The 23,175-nt window shown below is 40.5% G+C and overlaps 1 protein-coding gene across 2 annotated transcripts in view; it reads left to right on the top strand.

Moving 5' to 3' along the window:
- The window catches only part of GPD2 (glycerol-3-phosphate dehydrogenase 2), a 64,745-nt gene that overhangs the window by 26,421 nt on the left and 15,149 nt on the right, over positions 1-23,175 (top strand). For both annotated transcript variants that reach the window (XM_065671202.1, XM_065671203.1), the window contains exons 4-8: positions 723-847; positions 1,887-1,984; positions 3,625-3,788; positions 19,348-19,512; positions 20,287-20,431. In XM_065671202.1, coding sequence (XP_065527274.1) covers positions 723-847; positions 1,887-1,984; positions 3,625-3,788; positions 19,348-19,512; positions 20,287-20,431 — 697 coding nt within the window. The remainder of the gene's footprint in view (positions 1-722; positions 848-1,886; positions 1,985-3,624; positions 3,789-19,347; positions 19,513-20,286; positions 20,432-23,175) is intronic.

Here is a 23,175-nt window from a genome sequence, read left to right as displayed (position 1 = left end):
CTTCCAACTTGTGTTTTGTGTATGTGTGCCCTTCGCATATGTAATGCCTAAAAAGAGGATGTTTGTGAGCTATATGTAGTATCTGCATAGTAAACTGTAGCTGAACTTGCTTCTTCATTTTGCTACACTTCCTAGGTAAGCTACTGTATGTCATGTTAAACCTCATCATACTATTTCATGTGAATGGCAGAATTCTGTGTACATGGGCAGCATGTTCCTTCACTGAACATTCCCTGAGCGGTGAGCGTGCCTGTGAGCTGCTTCCCTTTGGTTTTGGGTACCTCTAGCAGACTATAAGTAAGCAGGCAAGGATGACAGTTGCTGCCTCCCTCGTACGACATTTAAGTTGTTAGTGTGACTGGTTTAGAGCTCTCTGCTGCAAAGAGTTAAAAGTATTCATGAAAATATTCTGCTCCTGCCATGAATATGAACTATAATTTGCTTGAGGGAGCATGGCCCCTATAATGTACTGTAATGCCTTTCTATTGTGAAATATCCAGGTTTTAATGTGCTTCTGTTGAAGTTCTGTTTTGACTTTTCCCTTAGGAAGGAGGCTAAAATTTTTCATTACAATATAGACAGTGCGCTACACTTTGAATACAAATTTATCCATGTACAGAGTAATTTTTCTTGTGATTGTCTCTACCCTAGAGAAGTGTCTTTAATGAATTACATACAAATTGTGTAATTTAAGAAGTTAATTTGGTTTTCTGGTAACACAGGACTAAAAACAGCCCTTCTAGAAAGAGATGATTTCTCATCGGGGACCAGCAGCAGGAGTACTAAATTGATCCATGGTGGAGTGAGATATCTTCAGAAGGCCATCATGAAGTTGGATTTTGAGCAGGTAATTGTTTATGCTGGTTGTTAAGCAAAAATTGCCAGTAGATACTTCCCTTATCCCAATTATATCCAAGTCTCCTTTTTATTTTTTTAGTACTTGACTGGTTTATTCTCCAGCCACTGTACATAGAAAGTGCTTTCTTCAGTTGAGCTTCCCAGACTAGGGAAATTGGTGCTGCTGCCTTTTGCTAAATTGCTTTATAGGCAATCTAATTGCCATAGCTTGTAGACTGTGTATATTTTGGGGAAGGCAGGCAGAGACAGGGCTGGTTTCAGAATAAAAGGAGCATCCTACCTGTATGATTAGAATTTCAGGGAGGGAGTGAGTGATTGTCCTGTTTATTTTGATATGGGTAAAGAAAATATGGTAAATGAGTGATTTGTTTTGGAATGTGGAAAGAAAATGGGTGAGTGATTATATATAAACAGTTTTATGTATTCTTGTGGAAGCATGATATTCTTGCTTTGATAAATTGATTGATCTTCTCATTGTAACCTCTGTGACCTGAAGTATGTTTTGATGGTTATAATACTGCTACAGAAACAGTGACTTGATAGGGAAAAATATATAAAACATGGAGCTACCCAGCTACAGAAATTAACCTTGTTTTTGCCAAAGAATAACTTAATATTGATTTATATTGATTGATTTGGAGAAGAACACTTTTGCATTTGCAACTCAGCATTAGTATGGGATTTAACTGTGGGAATGTCCCACAAGATCTACTTTGGAATGAGTTCTAGCCCTTCTTGTGTGCCTCCTGCCCACAGTTAGGAGTAACACAGCTTTAATGCTCTTTATGTTCAGATGAAAAGTTACTCAGCTGACCTGCCAAGACACCAAAATGAAACTAGCGGAACTCAATTTTCTTGGGAAATAGTTTCCTTAATTTTTGAATTTTTCAGGAAATCTTAGTGTGGTTTTGAAAGAACAGTAAGGATTGTGGGAGTTCTTTGCTTTGATAAACAGTTTCTTATTAGATGTTGCACATGAAAACAACACTGAGTAACATGGAATTTGCATGTATACTTGTGTTTTTCAGTACAAGATGGTGAAAGAAGCACTTGAGGAGCGTGCAAATCTGCTTGAAATAGCTCCTCACCTATCATCTCCTTTGCCAATAATGCTGCCTGTTTACAAGTAAGCTCTGCTATAATACCACTCCTTTACCATTGCTTTTCACAAGCAAGCTATTTCCTTGAAGAAGTTTCTGGGCACCTCTTTCCAAGCATGTCTTTAAACCTGTCACAAGCTTTGTCCTTCAGGAGGTGAGATGTTACCATATTGTAGAAGCATGGAATTTTCTCACAGAAACAAACAGCTATCCCAGCTGCCTAGTAACCCATCTTGGACTTGAGCTGTTTGCTGTGCTCCTGCCACCTTGCAGGGAGGGGAAGGAGGGTGCTTGTAGGGGGAACAAGCTCTCATTCCCAGTATGTTTTTTGCTGCTCTTTCTAGTACATCCTTGTTTTCAACACAGGCTGTCTTAGCATTCTTAGTAATGTGTTGGTTGGTTCATGCAACCACCAGTGCTCAGTGTAGTAATTCTGTGCACTTGGCTTCTACAGCCCATGACGGGTGGATGTTGAGAGAATAGTTTTCTTCTGCTACAAGAAAGAAACTAAGTGATTTGGGTTAGGTTTTGTCGTGGTTTAAACCCAACCACAAACCTCGTTCACTCACTCCCCCCACTTCTTGCCCTCCCCCTACTCCTGGAGGGACGGAGAGGAGAATCAAAAAGAATGCAACTCCCACGGGTTGAGATAAGAGCAGTTCAGTAACTAAGGTATAACACAAATCACTACTGCTACCACCAATAGTAATAATGCTAAAGGAAATAACAAGGAAAGAGAATACAACACCTCAGCACCACCCAACAGATAACTCGCCCCACTCCCCCCAGCCAAGAACCGACCAATACCTTGTCCAGCCCTGCAGTCCCTAGCCCTTCCAGGTAACTCCCCGTTACATCCTGGGCATGACGTGCTGTGGTATGGAATACCTCTTTGGTCAGTTTGGGTCAGGTGTCCTGTCTCTGTTTCCTCCCAGCTTCCCCTCCTCCCTAGCAGAGCATGAGGCTCAGAAAGTCCTTGGCTAGACCAAACATTTGAGCAGCAGCTAAAAACATCAGTGTTATCAGCTCTCTTCCCAGGCCAAAAAATGAAAACATAGCACTGCACTAGCTACTAAGAAGGAGAAAAATGACTGCCACTGCTGAACCCAGGACAGTTTTTCAGATCTCTAAGAGCAGTTACTGTAATAGGCTACTTGGAGCAGTGAGGGTTTGCTGAATGATCTTAGTGTATGGCTTTATTCCTGTCTTTGTAGAGGGGCTCTTAATAGCTGGAGCTCATGTCAGCCCACAGTTGACTGCATTTATTTGGTCATGTTTGTGCAGGAGGCATTAGCCAAGATATGCATTTAAGGAACCCCTTCAGCTTGACAGACAGCCAGGGTCTCCCCTCGACACATAGCTTTAATATCTCACCTTACACTGAAGTACATAAAGCCAGTTTGTGATTATAATTCTAGGATAAATAAAGCCTTGAGTCTGCTTAACTAACTACAGAGAATAGATCAGTTGAAACCACTAGCAAACAATATGTAAGTTTTTGCATATTTGCATGATACTGCAATATTACGAACTTTTATGATGGTAGAAAGCAAAACTGGTGTAATACAACATACTGTGTTACTTAACGTGTTCTATATCATAACAAGTGTGTGCATGCACTTTATTTCACTTCATGGGGAATTTTTTATGTTGTTGTTTCCTGCAGATGGTGGCAGTTGCCATACTACTGGTTTGGAATAAAATTATATGACCTTGTAGCAGGAAGTCAGTGTCTGAAGAGTAGTTATGTCCTTAGCAAGTCAAGAGCCTTGGAGCATTTCCCAATGCTACGCAAAGACGAGCTTGTTGGAGCTATTGTCTACTATGACGGTATGTTGCCCTTCATTATTACATTACTCTGTTTTGAGAGGGGAAAACCAGAAGTATACAACTGTAGATCACACACATTGACTTTTTAAAGGGAAGAACAGCTTGAAGGATTCAGTGTGCCTCTCATAAGCATTGATTTGGTAGATAAATTGTTTTTTATGACAGTAACTTACTGGATGTAGGGGAAAATATATTAGCTTTCTTGGCTGGTAGGTATACTGATATGTGAAAGCATTCTAGTGTTTGGTGGTTCTCCACAACTTTGCAGCTGTGCATGATTTTGCTGTACACTTCTGAGGTATCGTAAGACAAGAAAATGTTAAATGGTTTGCTATAGCACTTTCACTGTGCAAATAGCTTCAGCCCTGTCAGGATGATGTGGCTGCTGGTTCTGGTTCTTGGCTGTATCAGATGGAGGATCAATTACTTTTTGTATCACCAGTAGAATTGGTTGCTACAAAGGCAGCATTCATTGTAATTATAATCAAATACTAGAGATAGTTATAAGACATGAGTGCTTTCTGTGAAAACCCTTTTAAATAAACGGTTATAAATTCATAAGAGGAAAAATGCCTCCAGCTTGTTATTTAATCTGTTTTATCTGCTAGTTTTAGGTATGTTTGCGTTTAACACTTACACAAATTCAGTGTCTGAGTGGAAGAAAATAAAGATGCTTTCTGCAAGTCATTTGGTGTTCATTCAAAATAGAATGATGATTTAATAGAACTCATTGCAGTCATCTAGAAATAGCAGTTTTCATGTTTGCAAGTGTTCATGTGTTCACATTTGGAAAGAGTGTCGCCCTTGTTTGTAATGTAAGAAGCATCAGGAAGCCTTTTTTGCCTTGTTCTGTGAAGTAAGTCTGGTCATCGTTTCCTGGCATAGCTGTGTGGCAACAGATGCTGCAGGGGATCTACCCAGCGAAGAGTTGAACTCATTATCTTCAGACTTCACAGAGACACAAGACAGTCTGAAATGAAATTAGAGAAGGTTTAGAATCACAGAATCATAGAATAGTTAGGGTTGGAAAGGACCTCAAGATCATCTAGTTCCAACCCCCCTGCCATGGACAGGGACACCTCACACTAACAACTGTTTAGTTGGCTTACTTGACAGAAACTTTGCTTCTCTGGAATATTAGCACTTGTGTTGTGGTAGAGGTACCTTGAGCCTTATCCAAATTCCTGTAACTTTTTATAAGAGCAAGTAGAGACAGGGTGTCATGGTTTAATGACTTTAAACTGACAGAGACGTAGATTAGATATTATGAAGAAGCTCTTTACTACGAGGACGGTGCACTTGCACAGGTTGCCTAGAGAAGCTGTGGCTGTCCCATCCCTGGTAGTGTTCAAGGCCAGGTTGAACAGGGCTTTGAGCCTGGAGGCTCAAAAACAGTGGAGGGTGTTCCTGCCCATGGCAGGGGGGTGGAGTAAGGTGATCTTTAACCCAAACCATTCTGTGATTCTATGATCTCAATGCTTTCTAATGTCATGCAAGTTACATCTCCAAACAGTATTTACAAAGCACTGAACTTACACACATTCTGAATGTTGGAAAGCTCACTGCTGAAACTGGAGTACCAGGGTACATGATCATAATTGCTTTCTTGCTGCACTTGGTCATGTTGGCCTGTCTCAAAGGTGGAGTATCTTTTCTTTACAGCAGACTTGTATCTGTTTCATAATGTGTTTTTAATTGGATTGATATTTCTCCTTCTCCAGTCCTCTTCCACTTCCCTTCCAAGACAGAAAGTTTGGTAAAATTTTCTTGGTATTGGGGCCCGCTAGGTAATATGAAAACGTCAAATGTGTTCAGGATAGGGCAAAAAGCCATGAATTTCTTGCAGTCTTGGAGAAACTCTCTGAAGAATAAATAGCTTAAATACTGATTTACTTCAGTAGTGCTACGGTTCTAGTTAGTTTTACCTGGAGATGTAGTTTCTGACCTTTTGGCAGTCAGAAAGGTCTTCACACAAAATTGACTGTAAAGGTAGCTCTTTTCCCTTTTAGAACTGCATTTACACTATTCATCGGCTTATCAATAGGGGCTTTTGTACTGGGAAGAAGTAGGAAGGACTCTTGAAACACACTGGAGTTGGTATTTATATGGCTTCTGGTGAAAACATATGTTGAGAATTTCAAGTTGTCTTTTACAGAGCCCAGCAGAATGGAAAAAAAAAAATATATACATGTGTGGCATCAGATATGTGTAGATTCTTATTTGGAAGTAGGGTGAGATTTAAAGGAAGGACTTGATTTTTTACTTATCTCTGATGGAGAGTGCATATATCCCCACCTGATATTTTTTAAGGTCTAGAGGAAATAAGAGGTTATTTAGGAGCAAAATTTGGTATGGATTTATGTGGTATTTTTTGTATACTGTAGCAAGAGCTGCTGTAAATAGCATACAGAGAAGTAATTCAGATTTATTTTTTCATTATCATAACTATCAAACGTAACTTAAAACAGTCTAAGGGGTCCCAAGAGCATGCAAGAACGAAGTGGTTCTCTTAACTGTAATTACACTTCCCGTAAGAGCACTGTGACTTGAAATCTATTTATAATCTATTGAAGTTTTTTTCTGATTAAATAAATGATTTGTATGTATCATAGCTATTTTCTACCCCAGCATTCCAAAGATATGCATTTACAAGATAGTCTTAAAATTAGTCTTCAGGTTTCTTGGACAAATAATTTTAAACAGTGTTGGAATAAATCTAAAAATTCATCACCAATATGGCATGTGGTCTTTTAGTGGAAAACATCTGTACAGTAATACAGCTTGAAGTTCTGCATGCCTGAGGGATATCTCTGATGGGTTTGTTGCCTTCCCTAGGAATAAGAAACAAACGCACAAGCTGCATATTGTAAACAAAGTGTAAAATAAAATTAAATGAAAAAAAAAAAAGGAAATGTACCAATTATTGAAGAGCAGTTTAGTGGAGAATGAAGGTAGCGTAGCTGCTCTGTTCATTCAAGTTTCATGAAATTGGGCAGAGACTCTTGACAATTCTTCCTCAGAAGAAGAATCATAGAATCATAGAATGGTTAGGGTTGGAAAGAACCTCAAGATCATCTAGTTCCAACCCCCCTGCCGTGGGCAGGGACACCTCTCACTAAACCATCCAACACAAGGCTTCATCCAACCTGGCCTTGAACACTGCCAGGGATGGAGCACTCACAACCTCCCTGGGCAGCCAATTCCAGTGTCTCACCACCCTAACAGGAAAGAATTTCCTCCTTATATCCAATCTAAACTTCCCCTGTTTAAGTTTTAACCCATTACCCCTTGTCCTGTCACTACAGTCCCTGACAAAGAGTCCCTCCCCAGCATCCCTATAGGCCTCCTTCAGGTACTGGAAGGCTGCTATTAGGTCTCCACGCAGCCTTCTCTTCTCCAGGCTGAAAAGCCCCAACTTCCTCAGCCTGTCTTCATACGGAGCGGCAATGCTAGCAGGACTTTCTGGATAAATTTGCTGAAAGAATCGAAAATAGACTTGAAGCTTTGCCACCACTGAAACTACTTGTTCATGCTAGGATAGCTGGACTTACTGTGTTTTCCTTGGAGGACTGCAACTTTAGTTATCCACATTTTGATGAGAATGTAAAGAAATGGTAATTTGCAGCAAGAAAAAATAAAACACCTCTCACAGCTCCATCAACCCTCGATTTCCTAGGATAAAGCAGTACTGAAGGACTAAAATACCACATTTGTGAGTTTATAATATACATTTGGGTGCTTTGAGGCTGAACCTAGTCCACAATAAAAACTTTCCAACTACAATGTTAATTCTTATCTTGCCCCATCTTGGAACTAGCTGAGGAATGGAGGACAAAAAGAGAAGGAAATTCAACTTAAAATAGAGAAGGGAATTGTAAGATTGAATTAAACTCCTTTTGGGCCTTTCAGAAGGATTAGTCATAAAATAGAGCATTAAATAATGGCAAAAAATGTCTTAAAGTAGGTTATATCTTTATTTTCTCTGCCCATCCCTTCTCTGTTTTCCCTAAATAAATAAAATGGCCTTTTAGGAATGGAGCGTCCTAACTGATCTGTATGTGTAGTTACATGTAATTTTATCTTGCTTGCTTGCTTTTTTTTATTCCTGTCTCTGACATGTTTTCTTTGTATCTGTAGTTGCTAGTAACACTTAACTAGCAGTGTCTCACTGTTAGGCATGTTGGTCACCACCACCAAAGATGATCTTAAGGTCCTTTCCAACCCTAACTATTTTATGATTCTATGATTCTAATTAAAAGCATTCATTATTTCAGTTACTTTTTTATTTGATAAAATCACCTGTCCAGTTATGACTTACTGGTGGCAGTGTTCTTTTGCAGAGGAAGGATCAGCTCTTTGCTTGGGTTTGTAACAGTTGATCAGACTAGTGGTGTGTCAGATAATCCATTATTCATGAATATATTTTGTTCTGAAATGTTGCTGTGGTCTTAATTACATTTTAAAAATTGTTTATACAGGCAAAAAAAAAAAAAAAAAAGGTACATTATAAATGTTGGAAGTACCAGCACTAGCAAATCACAGGCTTTACCAGGGGCTATTCTTGCTCTGTCTCGGCATCGGGAAACTAAAGCATATGTTGGATGTTAGCCTGGGTGTACACAATGTGTCCTATTTATTCAAGGTTTCCTTTGAAGCTACAACTTACAAGTTTGTTTCTTAGGGGTACATGTCAGACTTCATTTAGCATTTGTTGGTATTAGGATACTCCTGAATAGCAAAAAGGCAACATTTTGGGGGAAGAACGCGGCTGCTATCTGAGCAGTGATCTGTCAGTTCCACTTAGGTAGCTCAAGGAAAACTGGAGAAGAGGCACTGTGGAGACGCTGGGCTGAGACCTCAAGATCATAGACAGAATTATTTTAAAGCACTTTAAATGGAAGAATTAATCTCCATTTAAATTATATATAGCTCATGATGTTCAGAACCAGGAAAAACATTAAAGCAGAGATCTAACTGGCCAGAATATTTCAAGTTGAAGCATTTAGAAATTCTAAGTGGTGCAGTTCTTTTTAAGATGCATTATTTTTCTATCTCTAGGTCCTTGCAGACTTTATTAATGCACTTTGCCTTGCAAGATGAGCCTTTAGGTGTGTAAGGAAAATTTGTCTTCTGCAGCCAGTCATGAATTTGAGATTTTTAGAGCTTTGTTGACCCTGTTCTTTGAATTTACTGCTGTTTTCCAAAAAGCAGGAATTAACGTTACTACTGCTTCACCACATCAAGGTATTTTATTGTTTAATGTCTTGTTCTACAGATTTCCAGTGTACTTGTTGAGGTGTAAGTAATTGTTTTTAAAAAAAAAAATACTGAGAATGCAATATATATATATATATTTTCTCTCCTGAAATATTTTAATATGGAGGTTATTTAATGGTTGAAAAAGAAGCTTTGGCAGAGGATTTAGCTTTCCTTGTTTACAGCAAACCCCATGAGAAATCCTTCCCAGGCACACATGTACGCACACAGACACACATACACACAAAAATCAATGCAAAAGAGTAGGGCATTCGTTAAGCTGTCAAAAATGGAATAAATGCTTTTTTTTTTTTATTTGGGCTCTCATAGCTATTTTTCCTAGTATTTGAGTGTGTCCTGAATTATGAAATGTTATAGCTTTATAATTCATGTTTGACAAATTAATATTTTGAGAATGCTGAGCTGTAATAGGGGTATTACCCTATTACAGATGCAGACAACTGTATGACTTTTTTGTTTTCCTTCCCTGGATATAAAAACTCTTTGACAGTTTGTCACTAAAAAGACTTTCTATAGGTGAAATACATGGCTAACCATATTTCTTGGTATTTCAAAACTGAAGCTGGATGAATGAGAGAAGCCTTGCAGGCACACTAACTGTAGGTATAACCTGGAAAATGCTATGTGCATTCTCCATATCCCATTGCTTTCAAATACATTTTGTCCCATGTTCTGTGTAATAGAGTTGTATATGAAATCCTGAGCAAAATGGGCAGCCTGCTATGAGAGGGCTTTGAGAGGTAAGAAGAGCTGCCTCTAGTGGAATGCACATCAACCAGAATGCAGGTCTCTGGCAGAACCTATAGAAGCCATAGGATTATCCCTTGCTGGCCTTAGTAAAAACACTGGTGGGGATACCTTATAAATGGTGCTTCCCAGTTCTCTCAGAAAATCCACTGGGTCTCTGCTTGTAAAGCTTCTTGGCGCACGGTGGCTCAAGTCACACCGTACTGTAGCCATCAAAGCCTTATTATCGTTTTCAAAAGGGATAAAATCAATTGCCTAAAATGGCTCATGTCTTTAACCCAGTTTTGCCTCTGTCAGGGTGCAGCTGCAGCAGGGGCCCTGCAGGAGCGGCCCTTTGCTCCTAACAAAAGGGACCATGCATCCGCAGCGCTCCTCTTCCTTGTGCTGGAGGCATCCTTCCCAAAAGCATGGCGATGATAACTGCAGCTCCTGCTGTACCTGTAACAATTTAATTGTGTAAGTCAGCCCAGTCAAGCATCCCCAGCTCATGACTGGGAGACATGAAATTCATTGTCATTATTGTCCCTGTCATTTTGGATCATTATATCCTGCTGCAGAATTTTCCTCACTCCAATGCTTTCTTACCTCCAGGAAGCAGGGATTATGGCTGAGGTTGGGGTGGGGGCAGGACTGTGAACTACATTTACCTCAGGGGAGCCACAGATTAAATTGGCTTTGCTTTCTGACTTGCTGGATTCATCTGTTTGTACGCTGTGGGTTTAAGGTTGGAAATGATGAATATTCTAGTGAATTCTGTGTCTCTCTTTTCTTTTTTTTTTTTTAATGCTCATATAAGCAAAGGATGGGTTTCATGTCCCTTAAGAAGTGAATGGGGAATAATTCTTCAGATCATGTTACCTAAAAGATTTAAGATTATTCCTGAGCAAAACGACATTATTTGCACATTGTGCCACAAACATCTGAGCGTTCCCCAGTGTGTCATGGCTTTTAGGGGAAAGACTCCACCGAAGCATGTAACTCTGCTGTAATTTATATGTGTGCGTTTTATGTGAACTTAATAGTCGGTCATTAGTTAATATGTACTCTGTTCCATACTGCCGGTATGATTATCTATATATTGAAGAAAAATGGATTGTGGGATGCCTGTCCATCATGTTGCTCCTTCCCCTGCTCTGGTGGCTGTCCCTGTGTCTGTCAGCATATGGGGCTGGAGCCACCCCAGTCAGGAAGGGTTGAGAAGGTGCACATTGCTCATCTTTCTTGCCATGTTCTTCCTCTCCCATCAGCAGTTCACCTCACCCTGCACCTCATGGCCTGTCTCTGTATCCCCTCATGCCCTGGTTTCTCTAGGTGTACGGGAGAATTATTTCAAAGCATGGCTGCACTTTGGATGGGGTGGATCCCTCCATCAGTAGCAGCCCTGTCCCCTGCCTCCCTGGTGCATGGGGTGTCTGCTGGCTCGCACCCAACTGCCTCTCCTGGGCATGCACAGCATGCCGCATCCCTGTCCTTGGGAGCAGCTTGGCTGGCACTCCATCCCTTCCATGACTGCTGTTCCCTGCTGGTCCCTCTAGCCCTGGCTGCTCTCCACTAGGTCATGCAGTGGATATCAGCGTCCCACCTGCTGTACACAATATCCAGTAGCTGATAAACCCATCACTGCTTCAGTTAGGCTTAAAAAATAGCTACTGCGGTGTGCAGCACATGGTTTGCACCAAATTTGAGTCTGCCCCGAATTCAGCTGTTAGTGTGAGGGTTGGGAGTGCTAGTCTCCTCTGATGCCACATGGGTCCATGATAAGCTGTGTTGCCATCATCCTGTTTTTCTGGTGCAGTGGCACAGCCGCAGCAGACCTGCTGTGACAGTTGCTTATGGTGACATTTTAGCACAGTTTCCATAAACTGACAGTGACAATGTTTAGTTTCATTTTAACACTGTGCTTTTACTTACCCTGACATTGCAATATGATTGTAGTGACAGGTTGAAGGCTGATACAAAGAAGTGGGAAACAACATAATTATAAAGCAGTAGCACAGAACAATAATTCCAAATTTTGTCTCTCACTTGATGTGCCTGGATATGGTGTCTTATTTTTCATTCTGGTATCTTAGTTTCAATATGGCTTTTAGCATCTGTACTGTAATTTGGCAGTAGACTCGATTAGGCATTCTCAGACTATTGTGATTTTAATTTTTTTAAAAGCTTTTAAGAGTTTCCTGTCTCTTATGTTACTCATTTGCTTGTAACTGTATGTAAGTTGGAACATGTACTTTCATTTCCTAATCTTCATTGTGATCTTCTTTGGTTTTATCCACACATGCAATTTGTTTAGTCACAGGTTCCTCTATTCCTTTAATCTTGCCTTATGGAAATAGTCTGGATCTGAAGTTTCATAAGTTCATCTTGTAAAACAGTGGTATTGGTCTCCTAGGTGGTCTCTGCAGTGTGTGCCCAAGCTGTGTGTGTTAAGGTTTGATAAATGTGTCTGTTGTTGGTAAACAGGTATTAGCTCTTTCAGACCCTTGAGGAGCAGAACCTTGAAGTCGGATGCTGCTGGTTACCTTTTCACCTCTGACACTCACAAGAGTACAGAAGTTTATTTCTTGTGGTCTAAGCTGGTGCTAAATGGAGGAAGCAAGAAATTCTTAAAAGTTACTTCTACTGGATTATTTAAACTTGATGTGTCAAATCTGAGTCTGAATCTGCTAGAATACTTGTGAGAAGACCAAAGTCAAGGCTTTCCTTTCCATTACAGCTATAAAACAAAGGCTGAAAATACGTTCATTTTAGGGCAGATCTCAACTAAAATATGTGGGGTGCGTGGATTTTTCCGGTGCGTATTTAGATGTGTGTCGTTCTTCCCATCTGATTGGGCCATGTTTCAGCAGCACAGATAACACAGTGGAAAGCAGAAATCAAATGATAAATGATTTGTATGAGACACATTAACAGTCTGGTGTGATATCACTGGGTTGTTACATGTGGGTGTGATAGAATGGAGTCAGCTGAGTCAGAGCGCTCGTCCCTCGGAAGCAGGCCAAGAACAAATGCGTGCGTGCTACGTATCTGAGGAAGTCTGTCAGCTTTCGGCAAATTTTTTACTTCAAATTCAGAGAGCAAGAAATAGTCCAGGTCTGAGGGCATTCTGCATGACTTGTGACTTAGGAGTCAATTTTGATGTTTACCTCTGAACATTCTACTACCAACATACTTTACTTATGTTTGGGGAAAAGAACTTGCTGAGCTCTTTCTCAGAGAAGTCTGGAGCAATTCTGAGTCACTCCAGCTGATTCATAACGCCTAAACTTGGCTATAACTGATTACCGTATGTACAGCAGATGTTGAGTTCCTGTTTTAATGCTTGTAATAAAACTGTTCATGCAATTAGGCATTTATTTAAAAATTAAAGGATGCGGGCAGTCATGGTAACTTAGTTATGTAGAGTGATGTATAATTATCACTTATCAACCTTAAATTAGGTGAGGCTTTGGTAAGGTTTGTATAGACACAACAAGAAAACTTTCATGTACATGAAACTGATTTTGCATATTGCTTTTCTTTACTGTGAGCATGCAGTTATCTAGCGCAAGGCTGACACAAGTATATAACATGGGTATAGAAATATACTTGTAAAATATCTTTTAGAATATCAGTGTTTCTGGGGACAGTGGGTGTCATTATTGTGGTGATCCAGTCACATCCCCATCTTGATGCTGGGGACAGACTGTTGGCTATGTCCCAAATCCAAGGAACTGCCTCGTGAGGTGCAAGTAAGTATTGTAGTTCAGTAAGTGGAGCTTGCTAGCTCAGTAAAGGAGTAACGTACAATCAAGAGATTAATTTGCAAGTATTTGTTGCCTTAATCACCCGTGCTTTTTAAAACAATAAAAAAACCCCAACCCCTATTTATTTGTATGGCTGCATTAGTAGGGATATAAGATTGTGACCATGATGTGGGGCTGGTTGTCTCATTCAGATATTTCTTTTAATGTATTTTTCCTTCAAGAGAAGCCTGGTAGGTGGTTCTGTGAAAAGATTTGTCCTCTTGAGAAAGTTCATTAAGACTGTCATATAGCTTCTTGAATGGCTAATTTCCATTCACCATTAAAGTTGACCTCCACAGCAATAGCTAGATATGCCTAATAAGAAAAGACTGTAAATTGAGAAAAGATGAGAAGGCTTTCATGTGTGTTGCAAGGACCGGCCTGTTTTTTAAAGCAAGAAGTATGCAAACTCACATAGTAGAGCTATACTGTTGCAGTATGAGCCGGGTGTATTTTGGGCCATCACTGCAGTGCTTGTGTGCATTGTTGGTACATGACTGCTTTTTGGGCTGCAGATATACTCAGTAACAAAGTGCTAGTTCTTAACATAAAAAGATTAACATGAACAAAAGTTACACTCTTAGGACTGAAAGAGTTTCCAGCTTCTTAAAAAGTAAATAAATAAAATGCAGTAAACAGCACTTAGTAGCTAGTTATCTTCAACTGAATAGAGTTGCAGAGGAGGAAGCAGGAATTGGTATAAAAGTAATAGGAGTCAGAGTGTGACAGAGGACAGAATATACCAGAACTGCTGGAGTGCCTTATTAATGCAGTGGCTTTCACACAACTCTACTGAATCAGTCACAAACAAATTTCTAAGTCTGTGGGCTTTGTTACCACTACTGGCTGTGGTTCAGCATTGATAAAAATAAAATTGAATGTACACTATGTGCACTCTGTGGGAGGATTCTTTTAGTGCCAACGGAAACATTGTCTGTTCCTCTTTGAAGAAATACAACATTTGCTACTAAGGAATGAAAATAGAATTTTCCTAAATTACACACACACACACACACACACACACACAATAAAGAAATTATAAACCAAATGGCATCACTGTTGGTCTTAACATGATGTGGGACATACTTATACAAAGTGTCTTCACACACTAAATGTCTTCAGTGGTATGTCTTGTAAGAGTAAGGTGGGTTTTTTTTAAAGAGGATTTAGTGGTAATTTAATGAAAGCACTTAGTCCAGTGTTTTAATAAAAGCTAGGTTGACTACCCTTAAAAATTAAAGCCTCACTCTGCTTTTACTATATTATGGGCAGATGACAATAATGTATAACAAGATGGATGATTCTTTCATTTGTTTGAAATATCTTAAAGGGTAAAACATCTTTTTGAGTGGTATCATGGGAGGAGTTGCAAAGAACACTCAGCATGTGCATCAGTTGCCTCTTGTATGCTTCTCCCAAGGATACCTTTTGCACCACCCTTGAGATGCATCCAGCTGACAGCTGATGTGTGCACAGCGCACAGCGAACAAGTGCTCTCCAGACTAGCCTCCAGCAACAGTTCTGGACAACACAGGACAGGGTGTTTGCAAACATCTATTGTGGTGAAGGTCATAATTATAATTTCACTGTATTGCCTACAGGTTAGTTATGAGATCTTCAGGAGCTTACTCATTTATGGAAAAAGACACCAACTTGATTGGGCTTAGCCATTTTGTTGTTATAAAATAGCTTTTTGACTTATGACATTTGGGAAAAAGCCCCATGGTGTCATGAAGCAAGGGGCAGTCATTGTTTTCGTTGCTTTGCTTTGGGGCACTAGTGCCTGATGTGGAAGATGATGGATGCAGAGATATCTTTAGGTGGGTAATCCAGGACCTCCCATGCAAGCTCTTGGTTACCTAGCCATTTACTACAAAACTACAGCTTGGGTTTCCTGGGCATCTTAAGGTGATAACAGTGGTCAGGTCAAGAAAGCTTTACACATCTGTTTTGGAGGAAGTTAAGCTTGGAGGCGATTTTTGTGTTGGTTTTGGAGAATCTCCCAGTCTTATCTGGGGGGAATGGTATTTAACTGAAAAATTGGAAAGGTTGAGGTGTAGGATCTTTGCTTCACCCTTCTGTTTCTCTCTAGAGCAGTAAAGATCATCCAAGTATGAGGACACATGAAACCACAGAATGGTTTGGAAGGGACATCAAATATCATCTACTTCCAACCCCCCTTCCACTAGACCAAGTTGCCCAAAGCCCTTTCCAAGTGGCCTTCGTCACTTTCGTGGATGGAGCAGCCACAGCTTCTTTGGGCAACCTGTGCCAGTGTCTCACCACCCTCATAGTAAAGAACTTTTTCCTAATACCTTATATATGTCTACCCTCTTAGAGCTTAAAGCCATTCCCCCTTGTTCTATGCCTATGTGCCCTTGTAAAAAGCCCCTCTCCAGCTTTCTTGTAGGCCCCTTTGGGTATTTTTTACCCCATCTTTAACCAAGTGTGCTGGGGCCCTGCTGTCTGGTTACTTCTAGCTGTGATGCCAGGCTGGGAGGTGCCCACCATCCCTTGTATTCTTCTTACCTTCACTGAAGGAGGGGCCAGGCATCAAAGCCTGATTCTGCCAGGCCCCAGAGGCTTGCCGACCCACATGCCAATATCACCCTGTACCACAGCAATACTTCTTGTCACTGAGCCACCTCCTGTGCAGGCTGCAAGAACTGCAGAGGGGGTTTATTAGGAAGGAGAGCCTGAAGGACAGGTAGGAAGCAGTACCCTTTCATCTTTCTGTTGCTCACGTACCACTCTCTTTGAAACAAACATTCCTGACTCCAAAGTAGTAATTAGCTAGTTTTACTCTAATTGACAGAAAATATGCTTTGTCAGCAGTGAATGTGCTGTAGTAAGACATTATTTGGCTGTGGTGCCTTTATACTGGGGGGTGTGCATGAAGGAACAGCACCTGCTTTTCAGACATCAAGAAAAAAGATAATTGCATATAAAGTGTGGGGTTTTAATGTAGTTGTCTGGGGGAAACGTGCACATGTGAGTTGGGGGCTCTAAGAAAAAAAAAAAAAGCAGTTCTTTGCATATAAAAAATATTGTACTGTGACCCCCATCTCGACCAAACTGTTGCAGTATTATTCTCCACAATGATAAATTTCTGAGCTAGTAAGTCACTCTTCATTTCTTTCAAATCTAGACCTCGGCAGATCTCTGCTGTTTATATTGTGAAATACTCGAGGACTCCGCACCGTGTTCACATCAATCTGAAGCCAGTGGGTTTTTCTAGATGTGTAGTTAATCAGAAACCGGTTATTTCCCAGTCCTCCTCCTGCAATACATTACATAGGCACTCAGAGTTCCTTTTGGACAGCTGAGATTTGAGTAATAACAAGGGGTTTCTCACATCAGAATAATGATGAGGGGAAAATGGATGAGAGTTTCAGAGAAAGCATGGAAATGTTATCTTGAGCACAGTGGTCCAAATCCTGCAATGCACTGAGCATATCCTTAACTCATTCTGATGTTATGGGCATTAGCAGTTTCAACAAAATGCTGAGCAGCTCTTGGATTTGGGGCTTAATAAACAGTTGTTACTTAGATGTTTGTTCTCTTTAGAAATCACAGCTGTTTTCATGTTATTTATTCTGCTGATTGGCTTCTCTGGATTGCTTTTGGTCTGGACAAATAAGTCACAAAACTGTGAAGAAGCAAGCTTGCAAAATGTAAACAGTAAGACTTCCATTAGACCAAAGCTAATATTGGCAATGAAAGTTGGGCTGTTTTTGTGTGATAAATTCACACCCTATGTTAGCTGGAGAAGACCAGGTTGTGATAAATTCACACCCTATGTTAGCTGGAGAAGACCAGGTTGTAGGGGGTACCCGCTTACTCACTGATGGCAAGAACTAATTGATGGTGGATAAAGTAACTAAGGAAACCCGCTTGGTCCTAGGGTCCTTCTACAATGAAAGAATAAGTCCTGCTGCATGGAAACAGGTACTCCAGGGTTTCTATGTATATAGACAGCACTGGTCTGAGGGTGGCATTCGTGGTATCTGCTGAGTTCCTTGTCCTGCAGTATCAAGACTTGCAGCACCCTATGGGGCAGGCGGTTCCAGATCAAGCACCACTGTGAAGAGAGATGACTCCAGAATGCTGCCCTCTGAAAGCCTTCAACTTTGGACAAGAGGAACATTGCCTGGGTTACTCTGAAGCATGTCCTGTATTCTGCTTTATGCAGAAGCAGCTGCTGTAATGCAGCTCGTCACTGTTGTATTTTTTTCTGTCTAGTGCTCCCTCTATATATGAGATGTACATTTGCTCAAGCCTGTGTTAAAATGTGAAGGTTTGAGGTAAACCGCATAAGGTCATTTTGTCCATTCCCCAACACTACCACAGCATAAATGTTGTTGCATTTATTTAATGATTTGCCTGCCACTTCTGACAGATGGTTGTTTCATCTTACGCATCTTGTGTGATGGAGTGTCCCCAACTTTTCTTGACATCTTGCTCAGTTGTTTTGCTGTTCTTTTTTGCAGTTTATTTTTGGCATTGTTTGCTTAGTTGAATTGGAGTTACTGTTTGTTTCTTCATTGGTGCTTTATCATGTTACTGTTCCCATATGCTTCGCATAACTTTTTTTCTTGTAGTTGAAGACTGATTGCACTGTATCGTCTGGGCTGCGTTAAAATGAGGAGTTTGGGGAGGGGATGCAGCACCTTCGAGGCCATTGATCCCATCTTTATAACTTTGCCCTTTTAGCTAGGAACAGATTATTTGCGTAGTGGTTCAAGATTGCACAGGCAGAATCAGAAGAACCAAACTTTACATAAACCATTTATACTAAATGTTGGGAATGCTGGCAACATAAATCAACTACAATGCCTATTGGAAATTTATCACTTTATCAGTATTATCTTTGATAGAAGTGGTCCAAACACATAGGAAAGTGAACCATGCCTTGGGAAGTTTAGCCTTCTTTTAAATTAATTATTCAGGACACACAGAGCCTGGCCCCTTCAACGTATAGTAATTCTTTCCAGCCAGCATCCAGGACGTTTAACTTCAGTGGCAATAATAAATAGGAGGAGTCTCAGGTGAAGCCAGTATTTCCAAGTAATTAATCATCTTCCCCTCATGCTCCCTCCACCTCTTTCTTAGTTTTCTTTAACGAGGGAATTTCAGTAATAAATCTTTAATGATACATGTTAAGAATCCTTCATTAATTCTTGTCTACTTACTTCTCTTTCTTTGCTGCTTTATGTTGTATGTTAGGAAGTTAAAATTAAGAAAAAATAGTTCTAGAGATCTGGTAAATTGGCACAGTCTCTGAAAGGTTGTATCTTGGCTGTTGGATGTTGTGTGGCATACTTGCTAATAGGGATTGTTGATTAATACTGGTTGGAATGTCAAATGAATGCTTGGATACATTTACAGAATTGCAGCACGATTGCACAGGAAAAGGTAAAGAAAAAAGTAATTTGTCTGCTCCTTAGGTGGAGGTGAGCCTGATTCTAAATTTTATTCTAACCTAATTCTAAGTTGCATGTTCAGAGGCTGTGCTTGTTGTATAGTCTTGGGTACCACAACGGCCCACATAGGAGTGCAGCTGGGCACATTGCTGCCGATGGAGCAGAGGGGATGTATCTTTAAATAATTCTCTTCAGATGCGGGCAGCCATCAAGCCTATTCAATGTGACAGGGACAGATGTGACAGATCGGTTCTGACACACTTCCATACCACAAGTCCGTGGCTGGAGGTGACTGGTGTCCTTCCTCTGGTCCCGTCCCTGCTGCAGGACAGCACAACGACGCGCGGATGAACCTCGCCATCGCCCTCACTGCTGCCAGGTATGGCGCTGCCACCGCCAATTACACTGAAGTGCTGCGCTTGCTCAAGACGACAGACCCGGCCAGCGGGAAGGAGCGTGTGTGTGGTGTGCACTGCAGGGACGTCCTAACAGGTACGTGCCTTCCTGGCAATGGGAAAGCTGCGGTACGCAAGGACAGCTTCTGCCCAGCTTTGCCAGATGACCGGCTGGCAAGTGGTGGGACCTGAGTGTCATTTGGTCTGCAGCACCCTGCTCAGTGGGCGGAGGTGATGGCACTGCAGCGGGCTCTACCACACCATAGTTGAGCAGAAAGCAGAGCCCTTCAGGAGAGCCTACTTTTCATTAAAGACACAAAGAAATAGTGAGACGAGGGAGGAGCAGGGAACGCTGCTGTTTGTAAATATCAATGAACCGACAAAGGAGCCATCTTCCCAGGGTGCAGTAGCATACCATTAATGTCAATCATCTTTAACTTCTGTCAGATTTTTCACTCAAATCCTAGCATTTTGGCAGGGTAGGCTAAGCTTTACATCCAAACCCTTCTGTCAAGCAAAGATGATATTGTAAAATGCTGCATGCTGTACAGTAATAGTCCCATTTACCAACTCTATGGATTGAGACTGAAATCTCTCATGTTTGAGAAGCAGATTTCAGCTGAACTTCTTCCATCCAGTCTCCCTCCTTCTGCCTTTACAGATAAGATGGAATTTCACTGTAAAACATTTTCTTTCAAATCTGGTGTTACATGAAAACTTTGTTAATTTTTAAAAATCATTCCAGCTGTTCTGTTCAAACAAGCAGGATGTGCTTTACAGTAGGTGAGGTTCATAGATAGATTAATAACAGAGGGTGTCAGTGAGCAAGAAAACAAATGGTTTATGTGATTGATACTGTTTTCTTTCACAGGGCAGGAATTTGATGTCAAAGCCAAATGTGTTATCAATGCTACAGGACCTTTCACAGACTCTGTGCGCAAAATGGATGATCAGGAAGTACCAAACATCTGTCAGCCAAGTGCAGGCGTGCATATTGTGATGCCTGGTTATTACAGGTAACGATATTCAAAGCCTAAACCATTTGTAACAGTCTCTGCTGGTGTCTGTAATAAATAAGCTTGCAGAGACGCATTTGTGGGGTTTATGGTAGCCTTGAATGCATGATTTGATTTTTATTTTGAGCGGGTTTTTTTAAAGAGGATTCTGCACTGTGCCGATTAGAAGATCAATTTCATGTATTCAGAAAAAGACTGAAGTCTCGTAGTTCTTAGTTAAAACACACCAAGGCAGAGTTCCTGCTGAAGCAGAAGGGCATTTAGGCAGAGCATCTGCAACAGACTTGTAAAAGGCATGGTTTTCAATAATGAAATATATGAAATATAATGTATTGGCTGCTTGTTCACTCCCCTTAAGAAAAGAAGCAGCATATGAAACCTTCCAGAGAGGTTGCTGCCTTCATACAAAAACTCTTGTCCTATTAAGCATGAAACTCTCTATGCAGTGACGCTCTGCCACTGTATTTGCCACGTTATGACTCCACTTATAGGACATATGAACACAGCATGTAGGCCATAGAATAAGTACTTCAAAATAGCATGATTAAATTTTGATGCTGCTGTGGCCACCAGCCCACCCACCATTCTGGTGGAGAAGACTTTGCCTCCCCTGCTGACCTTGTCGCAGAGGTCCCTGTGGCACTCTGTGAGCACGCACTCTGCGGACTACTGCTTCTGTCCTTATTTGCTGTGCAAAACCAAATCCCCTTCTACCAAGCAAGCCATGTCAGTTGAAACTCAAATATTACCTTTGGTTTCTGAAGTCATTAGCATCCTAATGGAAATTCACATTTATGGACTTAGCTCAATTCTGTTGATACAGTGCACTTACAATAATGCCTTCCATATCATCATTGCACTCCTCTGTGAATATAAATTTAGACTTCCAGTGCACAACATGTTGTTTTTGCCGGAGCTGTCCCAACAGGACATGACCATGACCGTAAAATTGAGGCATTTCTGGATTAGTGTAAAATCACTCTTGCATTCTGTTCTTTTTTTGGTGTCTCTCTACATGAAAAATGGGAAAATGACTTGATAGCTGCTTGAAAGCACTAGCAATGTGAAGGAATGGGTTGTAATCCTAGTTTCCTCACATGCTGTGAGAAGGATATGTGTGATTGACTTAAAGGCCCTACAACAAAACCATATAAAGTTTTAAAACTTTTACTCTCTTTGTAAATTCAAAGTAGAAGATGGCTTGGGATGCATGAGGGCTGTAATTTATTTATTCTGTAATAACCTAATGATTTTAATTGGAAATGTAGAGAATTCTTGTTCTCCTTGTTCCCGTGTATGTCAGCATGTGGGCATTACTTTTCTTGTGAAATAGTATCTACCCACATGCTGCCTCCACAGTGCGGCTGATTAGATAAAACTGCACTGAATTTCCATGAAGTGGGATAGCTTAAACCAAGGAACTGTCTGCTAAATAGAAAATAGTTGTGGTATTTAATGTTAGTCGTATCAGGTCGTCTCCTGCTGCCAAGGAACACTCCTCAGCAAACGAAGATTGTAATTTCACTGTGACTGCTTGCCTTATGGTAAATGTTTTATAGAGAATTTTGGCCCATACTCACCCAAATTATTATTTTTTTTTAAGAGGTAGAGTTTTTAGATATAAACATAGTTAAGGTTTTGTAAAACTAATGTTAACTTAATGCCTTTGTTTCCCATGAGTTTCTTATTCATTTATGTTCTTCATTAATAGTCCCAATATTCCTCCTCTCATTAATCCTATTTTTAGTATACATCTATTCTGGTAGCTGCAGCAAGTCCCTCTCACTCCCTATTGTTTAAGTGTATTATCTGCTAAATGAAAGTGGGTTTTGACTACCTCTGTTCTGATAGGCTTGCTGCCTGAAATGTGTCTATGGATGAAATACTTTATTTCCCCTCCCTTCTGACAAATGTCAGATGCTTTTTGTCCGTCTTGAATTTTCTTGTCTGATCTGCATTCCAAATCCCATGCAAAATTGTCTGCTGAACCTTAGTTCTACTCTATGGAAAATCACCTATTTGTTCTTTAACTGCATTTGTGGTGCTTTGGTCAAATGCTTATTCAGCTAGGGCTCTTCCATGTATCTGTTCTGCTCCATAAAATGCTATGTCCAGGAATGAGCCACTTACTGACCTTCACTTTAAGACTTCTGGTCTGCCCCTCGGTTAAAGCATCTTGTCTAGTTCAGTAGTCTACAGCTTCTTACATTCTACAGGTACTATAGTCATCTGTTTTCAACATTTTTCTCCTGGTTTGTCATATGTTCAATATACATTGTCCAACTTAACTGCACTGCTTTTTGGAAAAGGAACCTCCTACCACATTCAGTTATTATAAGTTAACTCTTCAATATTGTACAACTGCTTAAACATTAGGCCAGGTGTCTTAGTGGTTGTTCTGCTGACAGCCGTATAAGATTCATCTGTATTACACTCCAAGACAATTTGTCCCTATATTTCTATGTAAAGGCATTGCTTTATACTTCATATTAGAGTTTACAGTCCTGAACTTACCCATTTCAGTAGTCTTTAAACACTGCTAGAGAAATCTTACAGTGGCTGATGCTGCTATACTTCATAGCTCATTCTCACATCTATTCTGTAGTTGTAAGAATTCGTGTCTTACAAAAACGTGCTGTTTCAGGACTATTTCTGGTGTGCAGCAGATGATTCCAGAGGCGTTCCAGATCAGCCAACATTTGGGTGTTAGGATGCTTCTTTTCAACGAGAAACATCTTAATTTA

Source organism: Lathamus discolor, chromosome 3, assembly GCF_037157495.1.
Source record: "Lathamus discolor isolate bLatDis1 chromosome 3, bLatDis1.hap1, whole genome shotgun sequence".
Classification (NCBI taxonomy): domain Eukaryota; kingdom Metazoa; phylum Chordata; class Aves; order Psittaciformes; family Psittacidae; genus Lathamus; species Lathamus discolor.
Note: the sequence above shows the minus strand (reverse complement) of the source record. Positions and strands in the feature narration are given on the sequence as shown.